The 14,135-nt window shown below is 39.4% G+C and overlaps 1 protein-coding gene across 2 annotated transcripts in view; it reads left to right on the top strand.

Moving 5' to 3' along the window:
- GOPC (golgi associated PDZ and coiled-coil motif containing) overlaps positions 1-11,044 on the top strand; it is a 110,464-nt gene extending 99,420 nt beyond the window's left edge. For both annotated transcript variants that reach the window (XM_029596436.1, XM_029596437.1), the window contains 2 exons: positions 160-340; positions 7,556-11,044. In XM_029596436.1, the coding sequence (XP_029452296.1) occupies positions 160-340; positions 7,556-7,674 (300 nt within the window). In that variant the 3' untranslated portion in view covers positions 7,675-11,044. The remainder of the gene's footprint in view (positions 1-159; positions 341-7,555) is intronic.
- Positions 11,045-14,135: the final 3,091 nt, after the last annotated feature.

The raw sequence follows: 14,135 nt of genomic DNA on the forward strand, positions 1-14,135 counted from the left end.
ACAGGAACGAAAATTAACAGGTAAGAACTAATTCTCCTTTAGTGAATCAAGACCTTAATCTCACTAGTTTGAATTTTCTCAAATTAAGTCTTAAATATAATGTCCAATGGTATTTTTTAAAGGAGAGAGCTTTATGTTTGTGGGATGATTTTATTGCAGAGAGGAGAGATTGAGTTTGAAGTAGTGTACGTTGCCCCAGAGGTGGACTCTGATGATGAAAATGTAGAGTATGAAGATGAGAGTGGACACCGCTACCGCTTGTACCTAGATGAATTAGAAGAAGGCAGAAGCACTGGTGCCAGTAGGAAGGATGGGAGTGGAGATGCCAAGCCATTACAAGGTTGGTTGGATTTATATACTTATAGAGCAGGGATGTGAGCTGCTATGATGATTTTCCATAATCAAAGCATAGGAAAGCACACCATAAATACACTGAAAAATAGCCATGCATATTTATTTCTGTTTAAAATAAATAGTAACTATAGTGAAATAAATCTTTAACAGCTAGTTATGTTTAGAAGTACTTTCAGTAATGCAGTTTCCAAGTTTTTACTCCTTGTTAAATGTAACTTTGCCTTATTCACCTCTATTGTTAATTACTTTTATTTATTGCTTCAGTTATACCCTTGTTCTATGTAAACCGATCCGATATGGTTATTACTATGAAGGTCGGTATAAAAAAGTGTTAAATAAATAAATAAATAAATAAAATATTGGGGCAGTATACATATCTGTGTGTAATTGAAAATGGATTTCCAAATAAGAGCAAATTCAAGAAGGGAACTGCCAACTAACCTGACATTTTTGTTGCATGGTCTTTTTGTGTTTCCGGATATCAAGACTGGCAGGGTTGGTAAAATGGGAATGACTGACATTTGCTTCTAACTGTGGCTCAAGAGCACAGATCTGCAAACTAAAACAACAAAATGCAGGATTTGTCAAGTACTGACACAGCAAGCAGTTCTGCTGCTGTGCAAGTTTGTATACATTTGCTGCTACACCACAAAGTCAAATACAAGTAAATCAGAAGCTTGAAACAAACATAAAACAATGTACAATACCCACCCATTGTCTACACAATTTGTGTTCAGTGGCCTCTAGTTGAGTTTTCTGATATAGCGCGATATTTGTCCTTCATCACTGTAAAGCTTGTAACACCTTATAGCGCTTAGTCACTGACCAGCCATCCCATTTTACTATAAAAGTTAAAAATTATTATCCGGCGCATATGCTCAGTAAGCAGGGATTGTATCTCATCAAATCACAAGTGAAGCTTGCCTAATTTATCATCTATTGCAGACTGGATCACTTCTGCTATATCCCTGGGCTCCCCCTACAGGTTTCTGTGGTGACGGAGGGTTACTTGCAGTGTCAGCCATCTTACTCACCGCCACCAGCTTCTGCTTGTCCTTTCGAACCAGTTTTGTGACCATTAGTAAAAATAATGTGGCAGAAAAAGTCACCAATACTTTGCTAGCCGTCAGCACTTGCATAAATAGCCACAGTTTGAAAAGATTGCCACAATGACAAGGTCTATGAAATTAGATGTAGGGAGTGGGGCCCTGGAGTAGCACAGTCACATCTGCGCACTCTCACCACATCACGTGACCTCTCCACCATTTTTAAGCCTACCCTATCTAGCCCAGTTATCACAGCAGGCCTCTATCTAAGAAGCACCAGAACCCAGAACAAGTATGCTCTTTGTCAGCCAAGAGAACTATGATCAAAATCTATGCAGTATTTCCTCCACCCCCAAACTCAGCTGTGGTGAACAGAAGCCAGGCTCAAGAACTGAACACATTGTACAGCTCTAGGATGCAGCTGGCCAGCCTTCTTAGTTTTAAAATGTGATGGCAGAGCTCAGACCTGACCAAGTCTGTTGCTTCAGTTTGTATATCTAAGGAAGTTGTAAGCAAACAAAAACAAAATCATACTAAGAAATTGCTGTAAAAACTATATTACAATTTGCATGTATTTTTTTTTTATTATAAACATGCTGAAAATTTTATTCAATTATTCATCACAGTCTGGTACCAGAAAAGCGAGAATAGCAGTTTTAATAAGGAAGAATGTCCTTTCCAAGATACAAGGGTAATATCAGATGGAAAAGGTTGATAAGTGATAGTAGAGGATGCGATGTATGGGAAACTGATTGTAATATGTAATGTCTACGCACCTAATAACTATGATCATGCCTTTTTCGTACATATAGTGGGGATCTTAACACAGTACTCACATACCTCATTGGTGGTAGGTATTTAACTGCGTACTACGTAATTCTTTGGACAGATCTAATACTACTGCAGTCACATCACAAACCTTGAGTAAAGGAGTCAGGTGTTTGTGTCAGGCAGTGGATCTGGTGGCTACATGGAGAGCATTACATCCCCTAGACAGAGAATTTATCCATGTATCTCGAGCTCATGGTACACAGTCTAAAATAGATTTCTTCCTGACAGGGGAATCTTTTCTAGGGTTTCGGCCTTTGATAATCTCTGTTCATGCCCCAACTTGGCTTGATCTAGAGGGATTTCACCTGGAGGAGCTGAGGAAAAGCTGGCAGTTCCCTGGGTGTTTGTACAGCAAAATCATAAATTATTTAAAGGATTGCTAAAAACTTGGGTTTATCAGCAGGCTTTCATTAAGAATTAGGAGAGATAAGCAATGGTAGGATATGTATGGAATTTTTCATTTATTCCTTGGGTTACACACGTTACAAATTTTTTAGTTAGACATCATTATATTTTTACTACTTGTTTTTATTAAGTTTTTAATATATTGTTAGAGTTCAAATATTTGTTTTATTTTTAATAGTATATTTTATGATTTTGTACCGGATGTTTATGTTGGCACTGTTAATTTTATATTGTAGCTTTTTGTGCCTGGATGTAAACAGTTGCGATGGGATAAATCTCCCGAACGACGGTCTATAAAAGAAACTAACTAACTAAATAAATACAGTGATCTTGCATTTAGAGATTATTTGGTCAAAAAGTGGGAAGAATATGAATTATTCAATCAGGAACATCAAGCCTCCCCAATTCTGTTTTGGGAAACAGCTAAGGTAGTGTTATTCCTTGGGATATTTCATATAAGGCTGCCAGGCGGAAAGCTTTGTCCGCAGAAATCCTATCTCTGGAGAAACATATTTATAGGGTTAAATAAAAATATGATCAATGCCCTAACATAGACACAAGGAGACAATTTTTTTGAAACGTAGGCTGCTTTAAATATGTTGCTTCACCAAAGGGCAAAAAAGGGATCGGCATATTTATAGAGATAAATTTTTTCCGCATGGGAATAAAATTGGTAGAACACTGGCTAATTTGATTAAAATATGGTCGGGTACTCAATGTATAACAATGTGAGATAAGATGGGGCGGCTGGACTATCCTGGAAAAGATATTAGTAATGTTTTTAAAAACGTTGATCAGGAGTTGGATACAACATGTCCGGAACCAGAGCAGGATATTTCAGAATACCTATACTCTGCACAACTACCTCAACTAACAGTGGAACAGTTAGGACAATTAAACCAGCCTATCCAACTTCAAGAAATTGCACAAGAAATTAAGGACACTAAGTTGTTAAAGGCGCCAGAGCCTGATGACCTTCCGGCAGAATTCTTTAAGTTGTTAATGTTAAAATTGGTCGCATCCTTAGGTTGCTTACACATTTGATTGAACTACAGAAGTTCCTTTTAGCAGCAAATAGTGCCATAATAACAGTGTTTCCAAAAACCGAGAGAGACCGTACTTCTCCCATGTAATATCGTTCGATATGCTTGCAAACTTTTGACACTTAAAGGGTACATTTTAAAATGCTGGCGTGCACCAATACTGGGAAATACGCCTGTGGCTGGGCCACGCACATCTCCCCAGTTCACGTGGAAGAGCCGGGTTTGAAAAACGTGGCGGGCTGGGAGCAGGGTCTGGGTGGGGTGTGGGCGGACTGGGACAGCACGATTAGGCGCTGTCCTGCTGAAGCGTGCACTGGCAGCCGGCCAGCCCATGCAATTTACTGCTGCTCCATAGAACAGGTAAGCTTTAAAAAAAAAAAAAAAGATGGTTAGGGAGCATAGGGGAAAAGGCAGGCAGGTTAGCTAGGGAGTTAGGAAGTTCTCTCCCAGTTTGCTCCTTTATTAGAGCAGACTGGGAGAGAACAGGCAATGCTCTATCGCATTTCTGAGAAAATCCCCCCCCCCCCCCCCCCCCGCCTGCGTCGATATAAAATTTGGGCGCTCATGTGCATGCAGGCGCACACATGTTATAAAAACGGTGCGTCCATGTGCGCACGCTGGGATCTGCGCACACATGGACGCCTGCGCAGTACCTTTAAGCTTTTAACGAAGCTCATGTCTAATCGGTAAGCAAGAATTCTTCCACAGATAATAGGAAGGGAACAGGTAGGTTTCATAAAGCGTCATTACACCATTATGATTATCCACAAATTATTGCTTCTTTAATAAGTAGTAAGCAAAGTCAAATCCTTTCTGTACTATTGAGTTTAGATACCAAAAAGACATTTGATAGGCTACAAAGGAATTTTATGCTACAGGCTCTGGAAGCTTTTGGGATATTGGGATTCTTCCTTCAGGTGGTACGAACATTATATCATGATCCCTGCACCTATATCTCAGTTAATGGCTATTATTCAGAGGAGTTTGTTGGGTAGGGGGACAAGGCAAGGATGCCCTTTGTCCCCCCTACTGTTTATTTTTTTCTCTGGAATCATTTCTATGCAAGATGCAGGATAACAAATATTGCGGGTATCCCTATTGGGGAGCAATTGAGGGAATGTTTCAAGTTGTCTCTTTGCTGCCGATATCCTTCTCCATATTGCAGATCTGCAAGCATCTATGAGAATCTTCTTGGGGGAAGTGGGGACTTTTGGCAGGGTTTAAATTAAACCTGGTTAAATGTGAGGCTTTGCCAGTAATTAGTGAGATAAGGCAAAATTGGGGAGAGGATTTCCCAATGTGGTGGGTAACTGATTGCTTTATATAATTAGGTATTATTTTGCATAAAGACCTGACAAAATTGAGTAAGCTACATTTCCAAAGGATGTTGCAATCCACCATCACATTGTTGAGGGCCTGGAGGGATTTTCCAATACTTCTGGCGGGCAGAGTTAATGTCTTACAACCATTTTGGTAAAAGGATCATTTGAATTTGTTCCAGACAATACCATGCTACCTATCAAGAGAGAATGTGGCTCAGGTAGAAAGTATGATTCGGTGATAATCTTTGGAAGAATAAGAAACCCCAAATAGTCTTGGCCAAATGAATGCGTAAATGGGAACATGATGCACCAGGTTTAGCTGATTTGAAATTATACAGTGTGGCTTATAATTAGCGTCTCATGGTGAACTGGCTGTTGGGAGCAAATTTGTATACTCCCATTGAGGTAAAGAACTTTTTTTCTTCAGGCAGTTTCGGGTATCTTTTGCATTCCTTGATAATGGCACTTCCGAGGTTTCGGCGGGAGTGTTCTTTAGTCACTCCTTTGATTCTGTCGTGGCAACATCTCTCTTCCTCTTTAAAATTAAAAAGCAACATTTCTCAATTCTTACCCTTTGTGCCTGACACTCATCGTGCAATTTTTGCACAGTGGGCTGCTAAGGGACTAAGCATGATAGGACAGTTATTGACTGAGGAGGGGGCTGATGACTTTGGGTTGGATAATAAACATTTTTCTTATCTGCAAACTAAAAGCTACATTCAGTCCCTAAAAGTACAAGATTGGAGTGGAGGAAAGCAGGGTGCTATTGTTGGAAATATTTGATATAGAGGACCCAACTCGGCACTCTATCTCATACTTTTATCGTCATCTTTTGAATCTGAAACCACAGATTGATTTTGGATGAATATTGTCAAATTGAAGATTGACTTGAACCTTACGAAATTTCAATATGCTATCTGTTTTAAGAAAATAGGATCTATTAAATGCAATATAGATTTAAGGGAAGTACAATATAAGTTCCTAATGAGATGATATTGCTCTCAAAAGAAAGCATTTCAAATGCATATTGCACCCTTTGACATCTGTGAAAAATGCAATCAAGTGCCAAGAATTCTGGGACATCAATTTTGGGGATGCCTTAGGATAAGCTCTTTTTAGAAATCTATAGCCCACTATATTTTTTGGGTCACGGGAATACAGTTACCAATGGACACAGATGTATTGTTTGATACCAGGCGGGGGACGTTTTTAGGAAAGATATTTGTGCAGCTTTAGATTCCAAAGTTCTTATTGTTGGCTAAAAAATGCATTTTGCAGCCTTGGGTGGGAAAAGAATCCTCATCTCTAACGCAATGGAAAAATCAAATATGTCTCATGTGTGTGAACAAGAAATATGTTGATAAGATGGACATAACCAGAAAGTGTAGATCTTTCCTATTAATATGGGATGCGTACTTGCAATGCTGTCTTACCAGACTAGAAGCTTAATCTTGAATGGCTGCTGACATCGTGTGTATGTGTGTTTGTATATATATTCATATATGTATTCAATAGGGATTTTGGTGTCAGAATGGGATAACATGATGATGGACATGGGGGGGGGGGGAAGAATGGGTAAATAGGGGAATGTTCAGTAGGGGATAGAATATGATACAAGTTATTATATGCAGGCATTGGGCAGAACTAACCAATGAACCCGTTCCTGTTCATGTGTTACGCTTTTTGTAACAGTGACTTGTATCGCAGTTGTTGAAATGAATAATAAAAATGGTTAAAAATAAAAATAGTGGAAAAATTCTAGGTAGCTGCCAATAAAGGTTTTTGGTGTAATCCCAGTAGAAACCAGGTTCAATTAATTTGTCAAAACAGCATCATGAAGCTTCCATGTAAAGGAAAACACTTCAAATGTCAATTCTTGCTTTGTAGCAATAAGATGCTACAGCTTTTTTTTTCAGATATATACCGGCTTTGTTTATTTTCTGTCACTTATCAATCGCCACACTTTATCATTTGTCATCAGATATGTAGAAATGTGACTTGCGCAGTAGAAGCACGGAAGCAGAGCTTGAAATGCAACAACTCTAACCACCAAGTACTGATGGCTGTATATGCTAATTTGTATTAAAGGCTACACAAAAAGGGTACATAAATGCAAAGTGTTACTAATGTAATAAATATTAGGATCCTTCTTTTCCAACATTTTTCTTCCCCATTATATCAACAACATGTCCAGCAATCCAGTAAAAGCTAAAAGTTCCAATTGGTGTCTGCAGTTGAGGAGTAGTTGATGTGATCTCATGCTGATGTGATCTCATGTGTAGAAGTGTTGAATCTGTCTGAGATAATGCTGACTCAGCAGCTGAAGGGTTAATTAGACTTGACATTGCATACACAACATGTCCGAATACTTCTAATTTAAATCTAAGTACATTTTGTGCGACTGCTTAATTTACAGATTACCAAGCTTGATAGAAAAACCTTCCTATATCTAAGACTTCTCTAAATAAATTGTGGAGGAATTTCATGGAAAGTTATTATTCAGGTGACCCCCCAGGTTTTAGTAAATCCGATTCTTTATTTTACATTTCTACAGCCTTTGAGAGAAAGCCAGCCCTGGAGGGTCATGAAAATGGAGACCTTGGAACGTCCAGTGAGACTGCCTCAGACGACACCGTCTTCAAGTTAGCGGATTCTGCTGAGTCCTTGTCGTAAACAGCCCATGGCAGGACTGACGTGGCTGCCGGGAAGATCCCAGAATCAGGAGACTGTTCCAACATGTATAGAAAGCAGGACTATATAGAAAATCAAAGGGAAGGCTGTATTGCTGTTGCCTAAATGGCGGTAACCTCAGGGCTTCATTGTGAGCAATTCTAAAGGTGTAAAATGGTCTTGTTTTTTTCTGTTCTGATCAATAATCGTTGACATGTTACTTGTAACCCGCCTAGAACTGTAACACCAAAGCCTGTGCAGAGGGGCATTGAAGGACACAAGATCTAGAATGAAGTATTGTAGCTGTTACATTCTATTCCTTCTATTTCTGTTTAATTCTTGCTTTAGCAAAGGTACAGTGGCAAAGTACATATCTCAGTCTAAATGAAGAAATCCCACACACGCTTTTACGTTTATGCCATCTGCTCCCCAAGTTCTGTATTTAGGCGTTTGATAGTGCATATTTTCAAATGGAAATATTTTTCCCAGAGTGGTGTCATAAAAAGCAACTAGTTTACCAGTTGAGCTCTACCTTTTTATTGTGGATCCTGCTACTTAACCCAGTTTAATCAGTCATTATCCGCTTGCGTCACAAGGTTTTTCTTCTGTGGAGTATAAAGTTGGCATCCTCATGTTTTCCTTGGATAAACTCATTGCCAGTCAGTGCTGGAAGAATATTTTTCAGGAAGTATTTGAGCACACAGTATTTTGGTGAAAGTTAGTAGACAGTGTTCATAAGTTATACCATAACAACATACAAGGCTCCAATTTACTGAAGGCAAGTTCTATTTCAGAGTGACGAGAGATGATTTTATACGTTTTGAGTTGTTCATAAACTGTATTGTGGTCTCCTGGTACTAAAACTGCTATAGTTGGAAAGAAAGCCTATTGCCTTCTATGACCTGTTTTTATCTAAAAGTGGCTGATATTGATATGCATCTAAAGGCCAGAGGCATGTTCAGTGCATGAGAAAGAGATACAGATTTGGATTTTGCCTCTTTCCTTTTCTGTAGATGTAGCAGAACCCACATACACTCTGTATACAAATTATATAAGATTTCTATAATAGAACCATTGTTACTACCCCAGGTTAAAAGCATGACATGCCTGCTTATGTGTTCCTGCTCTGCGGGCTGGGATGTGTTCAAATGTGAAAGGGCAAGATTCACATTTTGAAACCAGAATTGATGTAGAATAGCTTTTACAGATATCGCTATATAAGCAGACATACAAAGAAAATCCAAGGCCTTTAGAGTAATATCAGTTTGCCCCATGTTTAATGGTCAAAATTTGTGATGTAAAACAGTTATTTTTGTCTCCTCGGTGCACTATATATATTTGTTTATAGAGAGCTTTTCAAAATGTATATACTTTATTCAAAGATTTTTCTATTTATAATTCTTGTGTGTAACTGTTGCTCATTATATCTAGTCTTTGTTTTTGTGGTTTCATTTCCGCAGCTGAGCTTTTGTATTTACTTTAAGGTCATGTTTTTATTTTATTATAGCTCATTTCATATTGTTATGTTATGACTTCATATTAAAACACTTCTGTATATTGCCTTCTGAGCATAAAAAAATGTCTGACGATAGGGTTGGGTGAACAAAGAACATATTTATTGATGAAGACTTTTTTTTCTTCTGCACCTGATGCTTCTTGTATGACACGAGCTCTGCAGTTGCATTTCAGAACGCAATATGTGTTCGGTGCTATAAAGCAACATATCTGTTAAACCTTTTCCATTATGGTATATCTGACCTGAAGGGTTCTGATAATGTGCACTGACCACCATGTTTGAAAGTTGCAGTTTTCCTGTGTGCTTTACCATTACAGTACTGAAGGAGGGGCAGGGTGATGTTTTCTGCTGCTGCAGCTTTCTGACTAAAGAGCTACGCAAGACAATGCAATCAGATTGCATTGGATCACCACTGTCTCTCCTTACACGTTACTGTTTTGGAAGCCTTTGACTAGGATGACAAGCTTACGAGGTGTGTTCCTGCTTATTTTGCCAAATACTGGAGATGCTGGCTGCTATGAATCTGATAAGAGTTGGAAAGTTGATATGTTGTGTTTTTAAGGAACAAACTGTAAAGTGACTTTCAGCTCTTGAATGGACAATCATTTTGCTCTTCTAGTCTCCTCGCACCCTGCTTCTTGGAGTCTGAAGAGGTCATTTCATACTTGGACACAGCTAAAGAAAGTTGGACTTGATGGACCTCAGGTCTTTTTTTTACCTAAGCAACTATGTAACATCTTATACCAAAAACTCAGCTTCTTTTGCCTTTTGCTGTTCTCCTCATTTTTCTTGACAGTATTGGAGCAAGAGCTTTGTGCTCTTCTTCATTTTCTTTATCTTGACATGAAGTCATACAATTGAAATGGTGGCATGGCCTTTAACGCTAACCTTGTTCTATGATGATATGCTTTGGACAGTTGTTGTACAATTTTTTGGGTGGGGGAGGAGGAGGGTCTTGTTATATTGGAGTGGCAGTTATCTCCTAATCTTTTTGAGTTTCCAGCTCAATCAGAACTGGCTTCTATTGGGCTAAAATGCCATAAAACTTAATTTACAAATACCCAGAATTTTCCCCCCATTTTATTGTACTCGCCAGCATCATTGCAGCAAAAGCCATCTATTTCCACTCCTAGAACCTGGTGCAAGTGCATCTTTAGTCTGGCCACTGGGTGTTTCCATTACGTGACAGCTAAATCTCCCCTCCCTCAAGGGCATTCCAGCCACAGCCAACCCAAATAGCAGACGTCTGCTTAGAGAATGAAAACCAGACCCTCCACCTGGCAGTACACAGCACTACCACTGGGGTGGCTCACTGTTTCATATTTTTCACCACTTCACAATAACGAAAGGAAACATTGGAGTATTCATGTGAACTTCCTTGTTAGATGAAGAATTTCTAATTGTGTAAACGTGGCCAGTAAAAGAAATGTACAAGAGCTTCAGGAAATTGAGATTAATGTATCATATTCAAGGCTTTACCCAGTTTAAAAGTGCCTCTCTAGACCAGGCCTCTAATTATCAGATATTTAAAAAGAAGACTTTTAGTTGATTTATGTTCATTGCGCTTAGCTTGTTGAAAAAAAGCAGAATGGTATATTTAATTGCAGTCTAAAGATTAGAAAGATGAATTTTAAGCAGATTAGTTTTATTTGTGAGGGCCATCTATCTACAATAGAAGGTGATGTCTGTTTCTTTTATATAATCCTTATTTATTGTATAATTTTCTCATACACCCTCTTCACAGCTAAGGTTGGTGACAAGAAGTGTAAGGTGCCACAACTTTCTATTATCCTGTTAATTTGAGTTAAATATTTTTTTATTAGCCTGTAAATAAAGATATTATCTTCTTACCATGGGCATCTGATTCTGATTTATAATAGATATTCCAGTTACTGTCTTTTCATGATTATCTGTGTTTGAGATCTAAAAAGATATTGGTTTGATCTTTTGTTAAAATACTGGTAATTCAAATGAAACAAAGCTGGAATGCCATAAACATGTCATATACAGAATGGAAAATACTGGAGGGGCACACAGGCCAACTTAAAAAAAGGCTGATGCTAAATAATATAGATTTTTATAAACATCAAAAAGGAGTGTATTGAGGGACAATACTTATCCAAATTTGCTGTACTCAATTATGATGTACTCTTTCCCACCCCCCCCCAATGATAGGATTCTGCAACTTTGCCATTTTCATAATGTGGATTATTCATATGTTGATTGAAGATATGGGCAAAATATCCTTTGTTCTACCATATTTAGGAAACCTAACAATAGGAATTTGTTACTGATATTTAAATACTTTCATCCTAGATGACGGAGGACAAATGTTGTACCTGTGAGTCACTCGTTCTGCCTTTGGTGGATTATATAACCCCAAAGCAAAATTTGCAATAAACATTATCCCTCGATAAAGACTTTTGATTTCTTTTGAACCGTATACGAGTTGGGAATCCACAACGTGCTTAGCATCACTTTATTTTCAAGTATTTTAGCAGGGCTGGTGCATTCTTTTATAGAGCCCCAAACTCCACTGAAATATAGTATGAAACCCAGACTAATTTTTTCCAAAACCAAAAAGAAAAAAATTATAGGGTCAAATATCAAAATAGGGTATTCCTTAACGTTTGGATAGGTCAGTCCCAGTGAGTGGGTTATGCACTTCTACCAGCAGATGGAGACTGAGCAAAAGTTGACATCAAAGTCATAGAGTCCTGCCCAGACATCAGGCTGCCTGTATTCTCTTGTCTACAGCAGATGGTGGACATGCATTTATCTTTGGGGAATTGTCAGAGAAAAAAAAAGATGAAAAGGAATCAAAAAGAAATAATAGAAAGATGAGACGTTTATATAGCAATGCTTGCCTCTGAGGTGATATCATGCAGTCCCTCCCTGAGTAGAGAGTGCCTTCAGTTTGATAGCCTTGACTGTTGTGGACCCGAAATTCCATTAGCGGTTGCAAGCCGAAAGAGGCTCAGCAGTGAAGGCTTTAGCCCTCTGCTCCTGTAGCTGGGACATGCTTTTGTGAGAGGCTCTGCAGTGAAGGCTTTAACCCTCTCTCCCTATAGCCAGGAGCCATTTCTGCTCTCAGCCAGGGTAAGGCTGAGCTCATGTAAGTTTCTTTTGCTTTATAAATAAAATACAGCAGCGAGAGGAAAGCAGTAGAAAGGGACTGTTATATTTGTGTTTGCCTGAACCGCTAACGTCTCTGGGGAGCTTGGTGAGATGAGAAGGTAATGCAAGCATGGTGGGTTGAGCAGCCATTTGGCTAGGCCCCACTTCCAGGTTTTTTCCCTTTGACACGCGATAGGCCGTGAGGTGATTTCACACTTTTTTCGCTGCAGGCAACGACACACTCCTGTGTGCCCAACTTTGACATCTTTTTTTGGGATGAAATGGCTATAGCACATCTTGTCTGCTGAGGATATCATGTTGGTACCTCCCTCAGTAGAGTGCTTCAGTCTGGTAGCCTTGAGGGGCCTGGACCCAAATTGTGATTAGCGGTTGCAGGCCTAGAGAGGCTCGGTGGTGTGTGTTTTAAAAAGTTGTTGTTAAGGTCTAAAATTTTGATTGGTTCATTAAGCCTTCAAATAGTTAAGTGAAGACAATTCCACAATTAAACAAATGCTCTGACCCTTCAAACTTCTCAGGTTATAATTGTTCTTTTTTTCAACTAGGCTCCTCTAAACAGCTAAGCATTTGAAAATAAAGATACAGACATTTTCTAAAAGCTCCCAGCTAGCAATTTCAACTGAGAAACACCATGTAGAGGTAATTATTTTGTTCACTCAGGGGTAGATTTTATAGCGTGCATGCGTGCGGCCGTGTGCGCATGCACACATGGACACGCCAATTTTATAACATGCACAATAAGACTCGAATTCATTGCCAGAGGAGGTGGTTAAGGCAGTTAGCATAGCTGGGTTTTAAAAAAGGTTTGGATGGGGGGTGCTAGCAAGCAACTGACCAAAGTGGCTTTTTAGCCCTGCTGCTCCTCTTTCCTTTTTATTTTTTACAGGTCATTTGCTCAGTCTTTGTTTTATTCTTTCCCCTCTGATGGGGCCTAACACCTGAACTACTCTGACATTAAAGACCGTGCTTATAGAGAAAGATAGGCAAAATTACAGGGACGGCTGCAGAGGCTACCTTTGTGTAAGACGCTTGCTCCTACCATTGTGCCAAGAAGTGCAGAGTCATGCACATGGGGTGTGGAAATCCGAAAGAACTGTATTCGATGTGGGGGAGTAGGGCTGATATGTACGGAGTAGGAGAGAGACCTCGGGGTGATAGTCTCTAATGACCTGAAGTCGGCGAAACAATATGACAAGGCGATAGCTAAAGCCAGAAGAATGCTGGGCTGCATAGAGAGAGGAATATCGAGTAAGAAAAGGGAAGTGATAATCCCCTTGTACAGGTCCTTGGTGAGGCCTCACCTGGAGTACTGTGTTCAGTTCTGGAGACCGTATCTCCAAAGAGTCAGAGACAGGATGGAGTCGGTCCAGAGAAGGGCGACCAAAAAGGTGGAAGGTCTTCATAGAATGACTTATGAGGAGAGATTGAAGAATCTAAATATGTGTACACCCTGGAGGAAAGGAGGAGCAGGGGTGATATATGATTCAAACTTTCAGATACTTGAAAGGTTTTAATGATCCAATGACAAATCTTTTCCGTTGCAAAAAAATCAGCAGAACCAGGGGTCACGATTTAAAACTCCAGGGAGGAAGACTCAGAACCAAGGTCAGGAAGTATTTCTTCACGGAGAGGGTGGTGGATGCCTGGAATGCCCTTCCGGAGGAAGTGGTGAAGACCAAAACTGTGAAGGATTTCAAAGGGGCGTGGGATAAATACTGTGGATCCATAAAGTCTAGAGGATGTGAATGAAGAGAAGAGGCAAGGGGTGGCTTGCGGGAATGACGGCTACTACCTGGAGATTAATATCCTTATT

Source organism: Rhinatrema bivittatum, chromosome 3, assembly GCF_901001135.1.
Source record: "Rhinatrema bivittatum chromosome 3, aRhiBiv1.1, whole genome shotgun sequence".
Lineage (NCBI taxonomy): Eukaryota > Metazoa > Chordata > Amphibia > Gymnophiona > Rhinatrematidae > Rhinatrema > Rhinatrema bivittatum.